Below are 21,665 nucleotides of genomic sequence, written 5' to 3'. Positions count from 1 at the left end.
GGTTTAGAATGAAAGTGTGGTGCTGAAATGGCATTAGCGTGGACGTAACTTTGGACTGATCCAGAGTTGAGTTTCCGTTGGATCGTTCCGTGAGCGTGTGTGCAGACAGAGGTATCGAGTGGGTGAGGAGTAGAGTTGATTAGGACAGACCCGTTTTGCTGCCCCGTGCGGTGAGTTCATGACGGGAGATGTTTACGTGGAGGCTGGAGGCGGGGCGCGCGCTATAAGTGTTTATTTACTAAGAGGAGAAGTCTTTTTTGTTTTTTTAACGCCCCATCGTTCCCCTGAGGTGCTCATTCGTCCTCCAGCGCTTCGGTCTTGATGTCGCCGGGCACACCGCCGGTCCGGGACAGGGCCAGGATGGTGTGGTTCACCGCCGCCATCTCCACGGCCAGAGAGATGGGGTCCTGGTGCTCCGTGTGCGCTGTGTTCTCCTCCTGGAAAGCAGATGCATCACTGGTCAAATATTACAAGATTATTAAGATTATGTTTAGTTTAGTATGACAGGCTTTTACGCGTTTCTAATGTTGACTTTATTTGGTGTATTTATACCTGTTGTACATATCAATCCAGTGAGTATTTGTGGAGAGTAATTTATATACAATGAGAGGAAGTGACATCACACTAGGGATACTTATTCCAGTGAAAGTTTATGCATCATTTACACAAAGAAACAACTTTTTCGACTCTCTAAACATGAATTTAACAAAATAAATTTGCTCTCATATATTTGTATTTGTCCAATAAAACAAATTGTTACATTAGATGAGTTTGGCCCAGTGTTTGCTGGGTAATTTACTAGTGTGATGTCATAAATTACCAACAGGAAGTGAAAAACATTTTTATATTTTTTAGCAAATTTCAAAATATATTTATCTTATCTGCATTTTACTTTAATGAGTCGTCAGAGGCAGTTTAAAAATCACACTGAAAAGCCCAACGCAAAAACAACCACAGAAACAAACAATAGACAGGAGTAACAAAACACTAAAAGTACCATGAAAAAAACACAGTGAAAGTGAGAAAGCTGAACAAATCTAATGAATATAGAATAATTCTGACAAGTTTGTGTAATCTCTCACTATTTCAATACTTTTTACAGCTACTACAGAGCACAGGGTACAATAAACGATACACTTGATATCTTCAAAACATCATTCACGATATTATATACATTTATATATACTGCCCGTGTGTAGTCTGTTTAATTGTGGTAGAATAAAAGTACAAAGATCAGGAAAATGTTTTTTTTAAGTCAATACTTTTACGTGCACAAAGAGGAACTTTCTCTAATGGAAGTATCCGGACCTCGCAGTCATTATGTATTTCTGTGCACGTCTTATTCAAATACTATATCCTCTAAACAAAAGCAGAGATTGTTTCAGACAGACTTTGAGCTTTAGTTATTATTCTTTTAGAAACACAACTAACTCTAATCCTAAAGTTTGTCTCACAAACTGTATTTTTATACATTTTCTCGTTGGCCGCAGTTGGATGTTCACAAGGCGCTTTGTCACTCACAATAAAAGGAAATGTCAAACGTAAAAGCTTGACATTTATACTTTTTATCTGTGAAGACGCCTGAATCTGCTGAGCCCTTCAACTTTTACATTGTTGTGCAGCTTTATTTACGCCACAAAACAGAGACAAATACTTTAACTTATTTATGTCATATTAACTATTCATGTGGATCAATTACGTTTGTTTAAGGCGAGTAAAGTTGCACTTTAAGAGTTTCTCAAAGTGCTTTACCTCCACAATTGATACTATATTTAAAGGACTGAAGTAGCAAAATAAATACTGAGGTCGTAAAAGGTTCTATCAACGATTAAATGTGACCGTAACGTGTTTAAATTATTGTTAGAAAAGATTGTCAGGGCAAAATTCACAAACTAAGACCTCGCTTTGGTACAAAAACACGACTAAATAATAAAAGGCATGTATAAAATAAGTGTTAGGATAAAACAGACACAATTATGTAGCGTGTGGACAGAACAGCCGTGCAGAAGGACGAGTGCTGGACCTGTGTGGGTGAAGTGGGCTCCAGGCGGTAAATGCCAAACGGCCGGCTCAGAGGTCTCTTGTCAAAGTATGGCAGGTCACAGGCCTAAACACATTCAATTAACAGCATTACTTCTGCTCCCACTGCGGAAATATATCAAATGAAGAGCGACACAGATGTGGACAGTTCCCTATGAATACTCAAACACAGAGCTGCACTCACGTGTTCGGAGAAGTCGTTCCCGTCGATGTCGTCGCTGTTGGAGTGGCCTCCTGGACTCTGGACATCGATCCCATGGCTCTCCAGGATTGTGGCTTCTTGGAGGAACAGAATGGATTATTAGATCTTGTGAGTGCCCACACCAAAAGACACAATTATAGGACAGCAAGTGTCTGTTTAAGGTTTTGGGGGTTTCTATCAGGCTTAGGGAGGTATAGCTCAATAGTATCAATTCTTACAGATTGTATTATTGTTATTCATCGGAAATGTGCAAAAATGTGTCTGTAAATGTCTTTTAGGTTCAAGTACTGCAAAAATCTGAAATGCTTTTAAAAGGAATCACAAAAGTTAGAAATGTTACTTTTTACCATTGTTTGGAAACTTTAAATTAGATCTTTGGAATAGGAAAAGATCAAAATCCTTAAAAGTAAGAAGGAATCATCCATGAATAATATATTTCATCTTCAAATTTAGCCTCCCAACATCCAGTTCATCAAGGTCTTTCTGACTCAACTGGTTTGACTCAAAGTAGCATTACCAATGTTGGCGCGCCTCTTGATCTCTTTGCGGCGGTTGGCAAACCAGTTGTAAACCTTTAGGGAAGTGACGCGCTCCAGATCAGACAGTTTCTTCCCTGAAACAAAGACGAGCCTCATTAAGTCGCTACATGGAGCTGAGTCTGAGTCATTTCAAACATATCCACGAGGTTCCCCTGTGGATCCATAAAGTTTGTCTAAGTTTGAAGTCAAAGCGTAGATGTTACTGTGGATGAACTAGAGTTTCTCAAAGTGCTTCATCTGAATCAGACTTTTAGCAGCTAAACCAAGGTAAAAAACTGAATGAATTTACATTTTAACTTAACTTAGGCTTTACAAATATATATATTAAAATTACTAGAGGAAATAGTATTGCACATAATTAATCTTTAGGGAACAAATTGTTATTATTGCACTTAAATAAAGATATAAATAAATGATCAATGGAATCATATTTTTTAGGGCTCAATATTTATCTCGTTTGCATTTTGATTTATTTCTTCATTTTGTGTGAAATAAGATTTAAGACGTTGAGTCGAAAGATTGACACATCTCTGACTCATTATAGATTTGTTTTATTCTGCTACTTATTTATTGCAATCACGTTTTTAACAATATTGCACATTTCTAGAAAATGATTTACTGGCATAGAGTAACTGTCAGTGGAATTGATTCAATATCATCGTTTATAGTCAAATACATGTCTTGTGAATCCAGAGAATAACACGATGGTCTTAATAAGAACACACAGTTGTGAGTTCCACCTGGTTTCTGGATGACGGCGTTGCAGGCGTTGGCGATCTCCTCCCTCTTGGCCTCGTCTGGATACTGGTTGTCATTGAAGTAGCTATAAATATCAACAACGGTTTTAATTAAATGCCACAGTGTCCTCAACAGAGCGGCCGGAGGAGCGTAAAGTTGCTCTCCTCTTTTTAAGTCTTAAACATCAAGTTCCATCTCAGAACTCAGAACAAATATGTTTTTCGAAGGATTAAGTGAAACCTGTCGAGATCCTAACTAGGAATAAACCAAGTGTAAACCAGGACTAATACAGGACATAACCAGGATTTAATTAGTCTAAATAAATATATGAAAACAAACTATGACCAGGTCATAACCAGGTCTAATCTAGGACTCAGCCCTGGTTTATTGAATTATGATTTAACCAGCAATAAACAAGGACAAATACAGGGTTTTACTAGGACTAAAATGAGCATAAAACAGGACTAAACCAGCATTTAACCAGGACAAATCCAGTTTTGAATTAGGACTAAGCCAAGTCCAAATCAAATCTACACAACCACAAACCAAGACTAAACCAAGACTAAACCAAGACTAAACCAAGACTAAACCAAGACTAAATCTCCACTAAACTAGCACTTAACCGGCGCTAAACCTGAAATAAACTAGCACTTAACCTGCTCTAAACCTGAAATAAACTAGCACTTAACCTGCTCTAAACCTGGACTAAACTAGCACTTAACTAGCACTTAACCTGGACTAAACTAGCACTTAACTAGCACTTAACCTGTTCTAAACCTGGACTAAACTAGCACTTAACCTGCTCTAAACCTGGACTAAACTAGCACTTAACCTGCTCTAAACCTAGACTAAACTAGCACTTAACCTGCTCTAAACCTAGACTAAACTAGCACTTAACCCGTTCTAAACCTGGACTAAACTAGCACTTAACCCGTTCTAAACCTGGACTAAACTAGCACTTAACCCGCTCTAAACCTGGACTAAACTAGCACTTAACCCGCTCTAAACCTGGACTAAACTAGCACTTAACCTGCTCTAAACCTGGACTAAACTAGCACTTAACCTGCTCTAAACCTGGACTAAACTAGCACTTAACCTGCTCTAAACCTGGCCTAAACTAGCACTTAACCTGCTCTAAACCTGGACTATACTAGCACTTAACCTGCTCTAAACCTGGACTAAACTAGCACTTAACCTGCTCTAAACCTAGACTAAACTAGCACTTAACCCACTCTAAACCTGGACTAAACTAGCACTTAATCCGCTCTAAACCTGGACTAAACTAGCACTTAACCCGCTCTAAACCTGGACTAAACTAGCACTTAACCCGCTCTAAACCTGGACTAAACTAGCACTTAACCTGCTCTAAACCTGGACTAAACTAGCACTTAACCTGCTCTAAACCTGGACTAAACTAGCACTTAACCAGCACTAAACCTGGACTAAACTAGCACTTAACCTGCTCTAAACCTGGACTAAACTAGCACTTAACCTGTTCTAAACCTGGACTAAACTAGCACTTAACCTGGACTAAACTAGCACTTAACCTGCTCTAAACCTGGACTAAACTAGCACTTAACCTGCTCTAAACCTGGACTAAACTAGCACTTAACCTGTTCTAAACCTGGACTAAACTAGCACTTAACCTGTTCTAAACCTGGACTAAACTAGCACTTAACCTGGACTAAACTAGCACTTAACCTGTTCTAAACCTGGACTAAACTAGCACTTAACCTGCTCTAAACCTGGACTAAACTAGCACTTAACCTGTTCTAAACCTGGACTAAACTAGCACTTAACCTGCTCTAAACCTGGACTAAACTAGCACTTAACCTGTTCTAAACCTGGACTAAACTAGCACTTAACCTGCTATAAACCTAGACTAAACTAGCACTTAACCTGTTCTAAACCTGGACTAAACTAGCACTTAACCTGTTCTAAACCTGGACTAAACTAGCACTTAACCTGCTCTAAACCTGGACTAAACTAGCACTTAACTAGCACTTAACCTGTTCTAAACCTGGACTAAACTAGCACTTAACCTGCTCTAAACCTGGACTAAACTAGCACTTAACCTGTTCTAAACCTGGACTAAACTAGCACTTAACCTGCTCTAAACCTGGACTAAACTAGCACTTAACTAGCACTTAACCTGTTCTAAACCTGGACTAAACTAGCACTTAACCTGTTCTAAACTTGGACTAAACTAGCACTTAACCTGTTCTAAACCTGGACTAAACTAGCACTTAACCTGCTCTAAACCTGGACTAAACTAGCACATAACTAGCACTTAACCTGTTCTAAACCTGGACTAAACTAGCACTTAACCTGTTCTAAACCTGGACTAAACTAGCACTTAACCTGCTCTAAACCTAGACTAAACTAGCACTTAACTCGTTCTAAACCTGGACTAAACTAGCACTTAACCCGCTCTAAACCTGGCCTAAACTAGCACTTAACCTGCTCTAAACCTGGCCTAAACTAGCACTTAACCTGCTCTAAACCTGGACTAAACTAGCACTTAACCTGCTCTAAACCTAGACTAAACTAGCACTTAACCTGCTCTAAACCTAGACTAAACTAGCACTTAACCCGCTCTAAACCTGGACTAAACTAGCACTTAACCAGCTCTAAACCTGGACTAAACTAGCACTTAACCTGCTCTAAACCTGGACTAAACTAGCACTTAACCTGCTCTAAACCTGGACTAAACTAGCACTTAACCAGCTCTAAACCTGGACTAAACTAGCACTTAACCTGCTCTAAACCTGGACTAAACTAGCACTTAACCTGCTCTAAACCTGGACTAAACTAGCACTTAACCTGCTCTAAACCTGGACTAAACTAGCACTTAACCAGCTCTAAACCTGGACTAAACTAGCACTTAACCTGCTCTAAACCTGGACTAAACTAGCACTTAACCTGCTCTAAACCTGGACTAAACTAGCACTTAACCAGCTCTAAACCTGGACTAAACTAGCACTTAACCTGCTCTAAACCTGGACTAAACTAGCACTTAACCTGCTCTAAACCTGGACTAAACTAGCACTTAACCTGCTCTAAACCTGGACTAAACTAGCACTTAACCTGCTCTAAACCTGGACTAAACTAGCACTTAACCTGCTCTAAACCTGGACTAAACTAGCACTTAACCTGCTCTAAACCTGGACTAAACTAGCACTTAACCTGCTCTAAACCTGGACTAAACTAGCACTTAACCTGCTCTAAACCTGGACTAAACTAGCACTTAACCTGCTCTAAACCTGGACTAAACTAGCACTTAACCTGCTCTAAACCTGGACTAAACTAGCACTTAACCTGCTCTAAACCTGGACTAAACTAGCACTTAACCTGCTCTAAACCTGGACTAAACTAGCACTTAACCAGCACTAAACCTGGATTAAGCCTGGACAAAAATTCAGACAGAATCAGAATCGAACTAAAACTACTGTACATCACAACACAACCGGGACTAAACCCAGATTGGCCCAACTCTTGAACTATAAGAGTTGCCCCTTGCAGCCGGCGGTGAAGCCCTCCGGTCGCTCACCTCTCCATGACGGCCAGGCACTCCTTCCTCCAGGTGAAGCGACTCCCCCGACGCAGGCGAAAGGTGCCGGGGCCCGTGGCGAGAGGGGGCGGGGTCTGTCTCCACTCCATGTCCTCCAGGGCCAGAGGGGCAGGACGCATGTTCAGAGTGGCACCTGCAGGGGGTGCAGTGTGGAGATAAGACGCTGTGCAGATTTACATTTTCATATTCATACATATTGTGCTTTTTTCTGGTTCTTGGTATTGAACAAACATAGATCATAACTTTACATTTTCTTAAGTTATGCTTTGGTCAAAAGGGTGTGGCTCCTGGACATGACTGAAGTTATATAAGCTGTCGTTAAAATTTAATTAGAAGCACCAATACATGAGACCATAAGATTGCAATAATCAATACATTGCACAGACATTCTGCAATATAATCACTTTTTTAAATCAGAAATACATTTTAACAACAGTATTGCTCATTAAACCACTACCTGCACAAACTTATTATGAACTACACCCATTTTACCCGTCGAAACCATGTCAAATGTATGTATTTTCTTCTTTCTAAATAAGCCATTTAGTCAAATATACCTCAAAAAAGCGAGAATCCCACAAAATTGTCTGCACTTTTAAATGTAGTTTCTGATAATGTCTCTTGTTTAAATGTGTAAATATGTGCAGCAAATTTCCCCTTTTGAGGTTTCGATCGCAATGGGATTTACTACAATAAATAAATAAAATAAAGGACGCCCAAGGACACAGCAACACTAAGGAGTGCGGAGCTCGTTCCCATACGTTGTACATAAGTGCTTCTTTTGACAATAGCGACGACGTGCAAAACTGCAGACCCAGAAAGTGCAGGAATCACAAAAGTAAAACGGTGTTAAAAGAACAGAGAGCGACGCCCCAAATGCCGTGGCGCAGAGAAGTCGCTGACGCACAAACGGCTGCAGACGGCCGCTTCATTGAAAAGGCTTTCCATGTGTACATTTTCCCCACTCCGAACACACACAAAAAGATGAAATTAACAAACGTACTGACTGTGCAGAAGCTCGTCCCCGCAGGAGGAATTTATGCCAGAAATGCGTATCACTTCTTGCAGATCTCACAATATATCCTGATTATAAACTTCCTGCTGACAAGGCTGCTCTTCTTAAATCATGAGCGCAGCAGAAGAAACTACACCTGCGTCTGTGGTCTCGTCACACAAACAATATGTGAAAATGTCATGAGAAATACATTATGCTTCAGTTCTACCACTATTTTATGCTATGTAATGATGAAAAAGTATTGTACGCCTAAGCCAGCAAAGTACCTCTGAATTTAAACACAACTTATGACTTGTAAGTATCTAATTGAAAAAAACATGATTGTTGGGTTGCTACAGATTGCGGTTGTAACTATTGAGATGAAAATACTGTCCCGCGCTAACAACAAAATATTCTGTCTTATTGTGTATGAAATCTGTTTAACTAGAAATTCAGACCATGTTCTGAAATGTATTTTTGTTTACCGTATTTTCCGGACTATAAGTCGCACCAGCCAAAAAATGCATAATAGAGAAGATAAAAACATATATTAGTTGCACTGGAGTATGGAATGCTGTTGCAAGTGTGAAAATAATAAATAGTATCACGTACAAGTCGCTCCAGAGTATAAGTATAAATATAAGTATAAGTCGCACCCCGCCAAAACTATGAAAAACTTTGCGATTTATATTCTGGAAAATACAGTATATAACCTTAATTTATCCAGCGAGGTAGATTGAGAACCAATTCAACGACAAAAAACAATTAAATGTACACTACAAATTGAAATTAGGGATGTCAAATGTATGGAAAATCAGATGATAAAACTAGTGCTTTGTTTATCGATGTCTGAGTAAATCTGTCTTCTTCAGCCTCTGACAAATATAACAAATCAAAAGGACATCTTTGTCACAATACTGACATATCAAACTCAATTTTGATACTTAGAAGATGATGCTCAATACTGATTTCAATACTGCAATGATGATAAACAATTTCAAAACAAAAGCATGATACTTTCTTTATGTTTCCATGTGTTCTTCTGATAAAGCTCAAGATCGTTCTAAAACTGTTGTCAAATTTTGTCCTTTTAATGTTTTTTTTTGTATCCATAGTATATAAACAAGCTTACTTTGCCAATATGACTGTATTTAAAAAAGTGTTTCCATTTACAATTACAATATTAAGAACGTAAACAGCACTTTCTCCATCGTTTATGTTGAAAACAGTGCAACACAGCAGCTCCTTTGTATGTCTCAGTCAAAAGAGTTTATAAAAGATTAAGGAAACAAACCACATGTTCACAAACTCTCGAAAGATCAATGAATTATGCCTGAATCTTTGATGCAAACAAACAGATAAAGGGACTGTGCATTCTCCATTTTGAAGTGTTTGCCGTCCTGTAGAATTAAAGCTGCTCGTTTTAATGGCGCCTGAGCCTTGTAGTAATTTTACATCCGTTGTCATGGCAACAATAAAAGGGCAATGTGTTTTTAAGACCAGAAAATGTATCTTCACAAAAAGGTTTAGATTATGAATACCAATGGGGCGCGGCGCTTCTTTGTTCCCGCCGCACTCGCACAAACAACACGATCTACAGCGTGTGACAGCCACAGAGGAGACACAGCCACAAGATGGACATGATGTTAATGTCTTATTGTGGCAAAAAATACACTCTCTTTTAATCGTATTTGAAAATAAGAGAGTATGTGTGTGAGAATAATAGGGACGAGACAATTTGACATGATTGATCGGAAATAAACTGTGCGATTTTGTTCACAATTTTGTCCTCGTGATATTTAATCTTAATCTATTTCTATTATTTTTATCTATTTCATTTATGTTATGCTTTTGCTGTCATTGTAGCGCTGCTGTTTGGAACTACAGCTTCTCAAGACGTGTAACTCAGCAAATTATGACACGTTTCAGGTTTATTTTGCCAGCAAACAAAGGAAACCAATTAACCAAGTAATTAAATATGTCATGCACAGTTATCATGAAACTATGATAAAAACAAATATAATAATAAATGTGGTTTTTTTTCCAAATCAGGTCATTCTCCTATCTGAGAAATTAAAATGGAGATGAATTAAGATCACGATCAGGAGTAAAGTGTAGAAAATCTCTAAATCAAAGCATTATGATATGGTTAAACATCTGCGGCCACAAGAGGGCAGCACCAGCAGAACTACAGCTTCCTCCGTGCAACGTGACAGCAGTTGAAACGTTTTGTAGACGTTTGTTGTCGTGAGTTTGAATCCCGATTCGGACAATTTACTGTATGTCCTCCCTTCTCTCTCATCCCCATTTCACACCGTCCTTTCCTGTAATAAAGGCCTTCAAGTTTATACCTTCTCTATAGGTTCATTTTGACTGTATAGAAGTAACAGTTTGAAATTGTGATTTAAATCGTGGCCAAATAATAGTTAAGTTATAATAGTTGCACCGTGGCTCCTCCCACAAACATGCATTAGGCAAAATAGGCAGCTTTAAATTGGCCCTAGTGAATGAATGTCCAGGGTGCGCCCCGCCTAAGGCCCAAAGTCACTCGCGACCCCCAACGGGAAAATGAATGAATAATAGTTGCCATAATAAAGTAATAAATTACATTATTAACAGCAGCAGTCAGACTTATTGTTGTGACACACAGTATTCTTAGATTTTATTGGTCAATCAATTAGAATAATTGCCGTTAGAAAATCACAAGGGCGGCAATTGTTTGCAAAGGAAATTATGTCTGCGAAACAACAAATGATCCCGTCTTATTATGTGAAAAGGCTATAGTTTAGATGTTTAGTTTTAGTTGGGCGCATTGGATTCTTGAATTAGTTCATCAGTTCAGCTTTCAGCGTCTTCTCTCCAGTGTCAACGCTCCTGGACGTGATTAAAAAGTGAACTTTGAACAGAATCCTGAACACCAGCACAGAATCAGAACTTTAAACCATCGTCATCATCGTCAGGAATGTCACAGAAAGATGATTTTCCAAGCTCCAACTTCAAACATTTGGACTCAGCAAGTGAATATCGCTCAAACACAAGTCACCGTTGATGCCTGCGTCTTTTTGAATTCCTTCTCACTCGCGATTAGGGAAACTGAACCTGCACGTTAGACGAACATCCTCCGTGACAAATAGCTGAGGGCTAATTAGCTGCTTAATAAGCCTGTCATTAGCGGGTGAGTGCTCCGGCAGAGGCGCGCTGCACTGGAGCTGGTACACAGACTCCAGCTTACACAGTTGTACATCTCACACTTGTATATGACTTTTATCACATCTAATTAAGAGTCTGTCAAGAGGCGGCAGGTAGACGACTGGGGGCTAGTCTATTTTTAAAGGGATCTAAACAACTATTTTTGCATCCAGGTGCAGCTGCCGCTCTTAAAGCTTTCAAAGTATGGCTGTCAAAGTTAACACGATAACAGTGTGTTAAAGGCGTCCCACTAAAAGCCAGCGCGGAAATGGAAGACAAGACGCTCACACGGTTGTTTTGAAAGAGCTGTTACTTTATAAAATGTCTCCATTACATTTTCGGCTTGTTTTTATTATTAACGCAAGAAAAAGAACAAAGTTAACGCCATGCATTTCTCCAAGTGTTGCCATGTGCAGTTCCCTCTCTGTAGAACATACCGTATTTTCAGGACTATAAGTTGCACCTTTTTTCATAGTTTTGGCCGGGGTGCGACTTATACTTATATTTATACTTCTATACTTATACACCGGAGCGACTTATGTGTGATATTATTTGTTATTTTCACACTTACAGCATTTCATACTCCAGTGCAACTTATGTTTTTTTCTTCTCGATTATGCATTTTTTGACTGGTGCGACTTATACTCCAGTGCGACTTATAGTCCAGAAAATACGGTAGTCGATATACAAACTCACGACACTGCAGGCCAGATTGTGTATTAAGTGTAAAAACGATATATAACTGTACTGTAACTATGATATTTGCACTACAACTAACGACTACTTGATATTATTCTAGCGATTATACTTTTGATTAATCGATTCATTGAGATTGCAAAAGGCCTGTGAACTACGTTATTTTATTAAAGACCGAGCTAAAGCGATGTCACTTGAGGACATCTTGATCGATTATACTTTCAGGAAATTGACTAAGGTCTTGTCCTTAAATGCCTCTACATCCAGGCTTAAAACATCAGAGACTTCCTCAATAAGGTGCACTTGTTTCTCATAATCTGTGTTATTATTATGTTGTTCATGTGTTTGTTGGAGCCGTGTTAAACGTTGCTGCCTTTTGGCCAGGACTCCCTTAGAAAAGATGTTTTTAATCTCAGTGGAAATAAAGGTTAAATAAAAATATGGTGTAGTTGAGCTATTGCTTTGTCTTCTCTCTGCACATGGCGTCTGTGGATCAGTTAAACATTATACAATTACATTGATCATTCTTTCAATAACTGATTAGTTGTGATTAATCGATTACATTTTTCAGCCCTATATTACACGTTTTTTGTAATATTTGTATGTATGCGTTGTTCCCCATTTTCTTCATGGTATAATGTAAAAGCAGTTCCGATGGTCAAAATGAGACCGCTGTGTGTTGTGTTTAAACCAGGGAATAACGCTGGTGCGCTCTGGCTTCAGAAAGTAACGCACTTATAAACTCACAGTGGAAATAGATTAGGATGATATGAATGAGTAAATAAAGTGTGGAATAGGTTTGGGCCGTTGCAAACCGTGAATGACAACAACAAAATGAACTAGCTCTGTTTTTTATGTTTTCAAGACAGTAAAAATCAGGTTCAGCGCCTCACAGCAACAGGAACCACCTGTACAATCAAATAAATAAGTATTTCATACAGGTCGTTGTGAAAGATTCTTGAGTTTTGTAAACGCCAACTTGTATCACTTGATGGCACAAATACTTATACTAATAACTAGGGCTGCTAATGATGATTTTAGTAGTCGGTAAGTCAAACCATTATCTCTATTGTACATTGAAACATTTTAAAGCTTCTAGATATTATATTATATACAATATTTACAAACACCGTGTATATTGTTCAGGAATTCTGTTGTGTGTTTTAGTCTGCAACAGTCCAGATAACGATTAAACGATTAAATGAATGATTATCACAGGACAACGCTTACTGTTTATAGTCGATTCGCGGTTAGTCACGGTTCGTCACGGTTCGTCACGGTTCGTCACGGTTCGTCACGGTTCGTCACGGTTCGTCACGGTTCGTCACGGTTCGTCACGGTTCGTCACGGTTCGTCACGGTTCGTCACGGTTCGTCACGGTTCGTCACGGTTCGTCACGGTTCGTCACGGTTCGTCACGATTAGTCACGATTAGTCACGATTAGTCACGTTTAGTCACGTTTAGTCACGTTTAGTCACGTTTAGTCACGGTTCGTCACGTTTAGTCACGATAGGTCACGATAAGTCACGATAAGTCACGATAAGTCACAGTTAGACACGGTTAGACACGGTTAGTTACGGTTAGTTACGGTTAGTCACGATTAGTCACGGTTAGTCACGATTAGTCACGGTTAGACACGGTTAGACACGGTTAGACACGGTTAGACACGGTTAGACACGGTTAGTCACGGTTAGTCACGATTAGTCACGGTTAGTCACGGTTCGTCACGGTTCGTCACGATTCGTCACGGTTCGTCACGTTTAGTCACGTTTAGTCACGTTTAGTCACGGTTCGTCACGTTTAGTCACGATAGGTCACGATAGGTCACGATAAGTCACGATAAGTCACGATAAGTCACAGTTAGACACGGTTAGACACGGTTAGTCGCGGTTAATCACTGCAGCCCTGCTAGTAACGTACTTACGCTATGCTAAGATTATTCAGAGACTGTTATGTCTCGTAATAAAGTATGTTTCTCTTGCCCTGAGCAGACAGTGTCGTGAGTGAAGTACCTGGCGTGGTCTTCTCCAGGATGTACCAGCGATAGAAGGCCCTCTTCTTCTGCTCACTCAGGTCTGAGCCGTGCTGCAGCAGCCAATGAGAGATCCGGCTCTGGCTGATGCCTGCGCCGCAAACACACACCCAATAAAGTTAAGCTCGTCTATTTTCAACGGTTATACGACTCTTCTACGCCGCAGGGAATCAACACTGTCACAATTTGAAAACATGTTCCCAGGAAAAAGACCCGTAAAAATGCTGTGTGGTCACACTTTAGAATTTCAATCGTGGAAATGTCATTTAGTTTACTCTTCTAGTCCAAGAAATACAAAAATATAAATGTCTAGCCTAAAAAACCTATTTGAGCGTCACAAAAAAGTATATGTTGAGGTAAGATATGTAATAAATCTGTAAAAGAAATGACAAACTATAGTGGGTTCAACGTTTCTGTAAGTATTTGTTCAGTAAAACCTATACATTTGGATTTTGCCTTCAAGTATTTTTCATAATCTAATTTTACAAAAGCAAAACGTCAAATCCAACAGTGAATGTCTTTAAATTGGGCAGTTTGCAAATGTAGGTTATGAGCCGTTGTTTTTTCGTATACACCGCGTCAATAAAGAAAGACCAATCGCTCTTTTATTATCATTTTGTTGGTAATTGTCAAATCCTGTGACTATTTTGACTGTTTTATCCACAAAGCTGCATTTAAACCTAAAAGTCACATTGAAGCTGTACAAAAGAGAAGATGGCGTAACACTTTCACTCACAGCTCACTCTTTTGTGAGTCTTTGTGCCTCTAAAAGCACAGATTGTGTAATTAATTAGCAATTGTTCGGCATCTCGGCTCGGGAGAAGTTATCATCAAAAACGACACGGTTGTACAAGGGATGACGGGATTAACTGATTTTACAATTACAATTATTTATGATTGGTTTGTTCAACTGGCGTCAACAGGAAATTAACACATGTAACAATAATGTCTAGTCCGTGCTCTGTGCAGTATGTGTTAAAGTGCAGTATATTTATTCTTATTTTTAAATAGGGATGTCAAGATTATATACAATTATAATATATGTATCATCATGTAATTTCATGTAAATGTAAAATACAATAGTGAAAATGTTAAATATTTAATTTCAAGTCCTATAAAATCCTCCAAAAAAGTTATGTCACATTAACTTTACTTTATCCATTTCATAAAGCTGGTCACACCCTAGAGGAACAGAGGTCTATTCTACAATGTGAATGAAAGTAAACAAAGGACTACACTGTTGTTTTGTGCATGTGATTGTGAATAATCGATTGCTTCTTTTCACAATACTCGTAAAACAGTGACACTTTGATATTGTTGTTTTTTTGCCATGATTTTAGTCCTTTTTAGTCCATTTCCTGGATTAACACTAGATACATTTCCACGACCAGTAAAAATCTGATACTAGAATAATCAGGTAACCCAAAAATTAGATCAGATTTTTGGTGTGTGTTCACGTGCACAAGAAAAATCTGAAAATCAAAAACACCTGGCAACATGAAGTGGATTTTTACAATCTGTACAAAGAATTTTAAATAAATATCTAACATTTTCTAAGTTCTTCGGTCTTTGCAACATTAGTTTGTCCTTTTTTTGGCATCCTTTGCATGTCAAAACAATCAAAAATAAATCAAAAATGACATTTCAGAACTCCGACACTGATCCGATGTTAGGTGTGTGAACATGAGCCAGTGTGAGAAGTTGGACTCACCCGTGACCTGTGCTACCACGGCCTGAGAGATTCTCCTGTTCCCCAGGAAGGCCTTGATCTCCTCCTTCACCAGACTGCTCTCCCGCCTGCACACACACACACACACACAGACACACACAGACAGACACACACACACAGACATACACACACAGACATACACACACAGACATACACACAGACACACACACACAGACATACACACACAGACATACACACACAGACATACACACGTCATGTAGAGCGCACTTCACACATAACAGAAGTGTGCAAAACTGTTGCTGCTCTTTAAAGTGACACATCTTGCAGTTGTGTAGGACATGTTTGACGTAGTGACATAGTGGTTAGCTGCACTATTGACTCAGAGGGAGTTCATTTCCTGGACCATTTGGTGTTTGCATGTTCTGCCTGTCTGGGTTCAGTGCACGCTACTAAGAGTACGATTAGGAAGAACATTAGGGTAAAGGGTGTAAGTTAGGAACAACGTCAGGGTTAAGGGTGAAGGTTAGGCGTTAGGAACAACATTAGGAACAATACTAGGAACAACGCTAGGAAGAATAGGAACAACGCTAGGAAGATTAGGAACAACGCTAGGAAGATTAGGAACAACACTAGGAAGAATAGGAACAACGCTAGGAAGAATAGGAACAACGCTAGGAAGAATAGGAACAACGCTAGGAAGATTAGGAACAACGCTAGGAAGATTAGGAACAACGCTAGGAAGATTAGGAACAACGCTAGGAAGATTAGGAACAACGTTAGGAAGGTAAGGAACAACGCTAGGAAGATTAGGGAGGTAAGGAACAACGTTAGGAAGGTAAGGAACAACGCTAGGAAGATTAGGAACAACGCTAGGAAGATTAGGAACAACGCTAGGAAGATTAGGAAAAACGCTAGGAAGATTAGGAACAACGCTAGGAAGATTAGGAACAACGCTAGGAAGATTAGGAACAACGCTAGGAAGATTAGGAACAACGTTAGGAAGGTTAGGGAGGTAAGGAACAACGTTAGGAAGGTAAGGAACAACGCTAGGAAGGTAAGGAACAACGCTAGGAAGATTAGGAACAACGCTAGGAAGATTAGGAACAACGCTAGGAAGATTAGGAACAACGCTAGGAAGATTAGGAACAACGCTAGGAAGATTAGGAACAACGTTAGGAAGGTAAGGAACAACGCTAGGTTCATGCAAAACTTAAGCAAAACGCAAAAGCAAAGCAAAACAACAGAAGTTAAAAATTACCATGGCAACCAGATCACTACCGTCCCTCGGGACCAGACTATCCAGCACTAACTGTAAATATGATTTGGTTAATCCAGGTACGTCCAAACTACAGCCCGAGGGCCAAAGACCAATTTTTGTTGTCCCTCAGGCTTCCTGCTAAGTTGGTCCAAACAACAAAAAGTAATACTTTTTACTATCAATTTAGAATAATTCAAGCATTTTGATGTTATACCAACATAATATTAGTGTTCCAAGTCTTCTTAAAGGTGTGGAGGCTCTTCAAAGCAATGACAAATGCAACATTTCAAAAGATTCCCTTCATTCCCCCAATCTACAAATTCGACAATGCCAGGTTGTTTGTGGCCCTCTGCTCTGCTTAAGTTTCAACACGCGGCCCTCTGTGAAAAGGATTTTGACACCCCTGGGTTAATCACATTCACGTCATAATATAATCATAACAACTAAATAATAATAATTGTGATTGAAAAAATGCAGTTTAAAAAACTTTTTATCGGGCTGTTTTTGTCACATTAAATTCATTTTGTCGTTCAGTTAAATTTCATAAAATTTGTCATAAAGATTTCCCTGTTGTTTGGCCTCAGTAATAGTGAAAAATTGTTAAATCGTGATGTTTTTTCCTCACAATAATCATGACACTAAAATTTGATATTGTGACATCCCTAGTGTTTGTACTTAAACTGCACCGACACCAAGATCACAGCCGCTCACACAATTAGAAATATTTATGAGGAAAACTACTAAATATGACCACATAACTCCAGTCCTCAGATCCCTTCATTGGCTGTCCATTTAACAAAGAATCCAATATAAACTCTGTCTCCTCACCTCACACATGGAACTGCCCCTGCTCCTCAGTGAGCTCCTCACACCACACACAGCCCCAAGAACCCTCCGCTCCACCATGTCCACCCACCGCCTGCACCAGCCCAGAGCCAAGCTCTCCACCATGGGAGACAGGGCCTTCCAGGCAGTCGCCCCACGGCTCTGGAACGCCCTTCCAGAGACCCTGAGGGCCCCACATAGTGTGTAGGCATTTAAAAAAGGCCTAAAGACATTTTTTTTTTTTTAAATCCTTTTAAAATTCTCATGGTTTATCTGTGTGTGTATGCTTTATTGTTTTAACTTGTTTTAACTGTAACTTGCTTGTTGTTTTTAGCCTCTGTTAGCACTTTGAGGTTCCATTGGAATGTAAAGTGCATTACAAATAAAATGTATTATTATTACTACTACTAGTAAATCGTGCATTTATCTGAAACCAACTCATTTCAAGCCAAATCATTCCTTTTAAAATTAAAACACAATAAAATAAGCCGACTATTAAAGATTTTATCAACTTAAGACTCCATGGCCTGCAGCCCTAGTGCAATTATTACTAATCAAACTCACTTACCCTAAAATCCACACCATCATTAATAAAAATAGAATGAAGGCAAGACCGTTTCAGACAAACCGAGGTCTTACAGTGTTTGGGCTTCAGTGCAGACGCGTGAAGATAAGAGAGGAATGAACGCCACTTCTATGACAAATATTGTAATGATTATCTAAACACGATTTCTGACTTCGGACAGAGTTAGTTTCAAGACAGTTGAAAGACGGTAGCAATCTTTAAATCATTTTGTCATGTGTACAATCGTTATTAAGTCCGTACACAGGCTCCAGAACGTGCCGTGTGCAAAGAGAGAAGAAGATTTATGACTCAGACAAAGCAGCGATTAAATGCAAATGACGAGAAATGTGCACAAAACATGAATATATCCCACTGAGCGGCTTCAATTCAACGTTGTTTGGATAAAAATGTTCACGTGCCTTTTGCAAACTCATCAATTCAACATTAAAAAAAAGCTGCTAGATTAAATGAACAAAATTAATATAAAAAATAACTAAATCTGTATTTTTATTGACCGTTTACCGGTAGTTTTCTATAATAAGGTTTAAGACTTTGGGCTATGCGATGTCAAGAATCTTAAGTAGACTACAGCCCTAAAATACTCAGATAATATAAAAATATTTGTAAGATGTAGTAAACTTTTCATAAACGCTTCATTGTCTTTTGCCTCCAAATTCGCTGTTTTCCAGCCTTGTGCCTCGTTTTTTTTGTTTGTTGCCGTGGCGTAATCAGAGCGACACAAAAGGCGAGGTCTCTCAAATCAGTGGTAATCACGCGTTTGTTATGTTCCTGGAGTAAAACGTAGCGTCGGCGCGCGCTCCTGTCTGGGCGGGTGAATTAAAAAAAGCCCAGAACATGCAGAGACTTGCAGAAAAAACGCACACAGTTACACAGTGTACCCACCCTGCCTCCTGGCACCGCGCCCGCCTCGCTCCCCCCCTATACATCTATAATAACACCAGCAGGACAAACACAAACACGCTTATTACAGTCTGGTTCTACCGTGCGGACTGAAGTACGCGGCATTTCTACAACTGTGAACAATACAATCCTGACAGTCGCGCTGTGTCAGAGCAGAAAGAAGGACATTTGTATCTGTGGGGCGTTTCTGCAAAAAGAAAGACTGATAAAACAAAGACGCTGTGATGATGGTGAAGGTATAGAAAAGAACATGACGAGAAACTAGTAAAGAAATGACAATAATTGTACCAAACTGTTGACGATTATTTACGTAGTCGACTAGTCAGGAATGGTTACACATATATACAGATTTAACCAAATAAAGAATGGAATGTGATGACGAAGGCTCCTACTTTATTTACATATAAATTTGTAATAGTACGAATTGTTTATTCTTTTGTCTTTGTCATAAAAAGTCTTTTTGCATGTGTTTTAGAGTCTGTATCATCCAGATAACAATTGTGATTGTGAAACGACTATTTCGATTAATCGCTGCAGGCCTCGGTCTAAACATTACTGCTTTTCAACAGGTTTTATACTTTTATAAGGCCAACCTCAAAAGAAAAAACTTGATTTTTGTGAGCACATATACATTATGCGAGCTGTTAATATAATAATACTGTGGAGCATCAGTACCAACATTATGCCTAAAATAACAAATGCGTCACAGCGTTTTTTGACATCCAGCATCAATATCCTCCTCAGCGGTCTCATGCGGCACGGCTAAAATTAGAGACTCAAAAGTGCTGCTTGTATCGACACTGGTGAATCAATGTAGCACAAGCAGAACAAGGACTGGCAGCAGGGGGGAGAGGGAGGGGAGAGGGAGAGGGAGAGGGAGAGGGAGAGGGAGAGAGAGAGGGAGAGAGAGAGGGAGACTAAGTGGGGAAGAGAGTGGGGGGGAAGAGAGAGATGACGAGGAGAAGAGAGGGAGAGTGGAAGTCAAAGAGGGGAAGAGAGTGAGAATGAGAGCGTGAGAGAGAGAGAAAGAGAGAGAGAGATGGGAGAAAGAGTTGAGGGGAGGGGGAGAGGGGAGAGAGGACAGATGGGTTCAAAGGAGGGGTGAGAGGAGGAGAGTTAGGGAGTGAGGAGGAGAAAGAGTGGGAGAAAAAGAGGGCGGGAGAAGTTGAGGGGGGTTAAAAGAGGAAAAAGGGGGAGGGACCAGGAGAAAAGAGAGGCAGGAGAGAGAGGGAGGGAAAGAGGGGAAAAGGAAAGAGGAGAAAGGGAGGGTAGAAAGAGGAGGAAAGAAGGTAGGTATGAAGGAGGCAAGAGGAAAGGGGGAGAACGGTAAAGGTAGAGAGGATAAGGGGAGAATAGAGAATAAAAGAGAGGCAGGAGAGAAAAGGAAGGAGATGAGAGGAAGAGGAGAAAGGGAGAGGGTGAGGGAGGAAGGATAAAGAGAATGGAAAGAGATAGGAAAGCGGGGGGAGCGAGAGACTAGAGAGGAGGGAGGGGAAAGGAGGAGAGAAAAGAGGGACGCATTAGAAAGGGAGTGAACAAAACGAGAGAGCGGGAGGAGGAAAAGCAGCGGCAGAAAGAAAAGGAGTGAGAGAGAGAGAGGAAGAAGGAGGAGCTGCCGTCACAGAAAGCTCCCGTCGACAAAGACCACGAGGAAACAGGCACTTTCACTGAGAACAAGACGTGTCAAGGGCCCCGTGGGATCGTTGGACGAGCCGGAGCGCCGCGTCACGCCCCCGCCAGCTCCAGAGGGGGAGGAGCGGGGGGGGGGGGGACAGGCGAGCGGGGCGAGCGAGGCGAGCGGGGCGGCTGAGTGCTACTTAACTTTGTGCTCCATCAAAATCCAGGACAAGTGCTATAAAGAGCAGCGCCGCACTGTATCAGAGAATGTGCCATCAAGAGAACTTCAAACACAACAACGGGAAACAAAGTGATGATGATGCTTCGATGTGACGTTTGTCAGGAAGTGCAATGTCACTTTGAGGTGAAAGGCGTGTCCAGCCGATCGATCAGGTGACTAAAGGGGGGTGTGGCTTTGTCTATATGGCCCAAAATGCAATCAAAACACTACAACTGCATCGGGATTCATGCAAAACAACAGCTACTAATGCAGAAAAAAGTACTGGGAAACTATGTATTTACTGTATGTATAACGAATAATTTGACTCGCGAGTTTAATCTGCCTTTTCACGTATAAATACCCACAAAAATAAAACAAACTCATTCTATACCTTCTCATTTTTCTATTTAAATCCCTATAGATAAAAGGATTAGTCCACTAAAACTTCATTGGCTGATTAATCGATTAAACTGCAAAATAGTTTAAATTCGTCAATATTTTGCAAATAATGAACTTTACATCTAGTTGTTCCACTGATTCTTATTAGTTAATTATTCACAGCGGTCCA

At 39.9% G+C, this 21,665-nt stretch overlaps 1 protein-coding gene across 3 annotated transcripts in view; it reads right to left on the bottom strand.

Moving 5' to 3' along the window:
* The window catches only part of LOC140358903 (homeobox-containing protein 1-like), a 30,347-nt gene continuing 8,682 nt past the window's right edge, over positions 1-21,665 (bottom strand). For 2 of the 3 annotated variants that reach the window (XM_072443892.1, XM_072443891.1), the window contains 8 exons: positions 15,713-15,798; positions 13,982-14,092; positions 7,070-7,223; positions 3,522-3,604; positions 2,760-2,855; positions 2,225-2,319; positions 2,024-2,107; positions 1-437 (listed from right to left, as the gene is read on the bottom strand). In XM_072443892.1, the coding sequence (XP_072299993.1) occupies positions 294-437; positions 2,024-2,107; positions 2,225-2,319; positions 2,760-2,855; positions 3,522-3,604; positions 7,070-7,223; positions 13,982-14,092; positions 15,713-15,798 (853 nt within the window). In that variant the 3' untranslated portion in view covers positions 1-293. The remainder of the gene's footprint in view (positions 438-2,023; positions 2,108-2,224; positions 2,320-2,759; positions 2,856-3,521; positions 3,605-7,069; positions 7,224-13,981; positions 14,093-15,712; positions 15,799-21,665) is intronic. The other variant, XM_072443894.1, reaches the window with a different exon arrangement.

The sequence above is a fragment of the Eucyclogobius newberryi genome, unplaced genomic scaffold (genome assembly GCF_026437365.1).
Source record: "Eucyclogobius newberryi isolate DKJ021-1_F unplaced genomic scaffold, fEucNew1.0.hap1 SCAF_1, whole genome shotgun sequence".
Lineage (NCBI taxonomy): Eukaryota > Metazoa > Chordata > Actinopteri > Gobiiformes > Gobiidae > Eucyclogobius > Eucyclogobius newberryi.
This window is presented reverse-complemented; position numbering and strand designations above follow the sequence as displayed.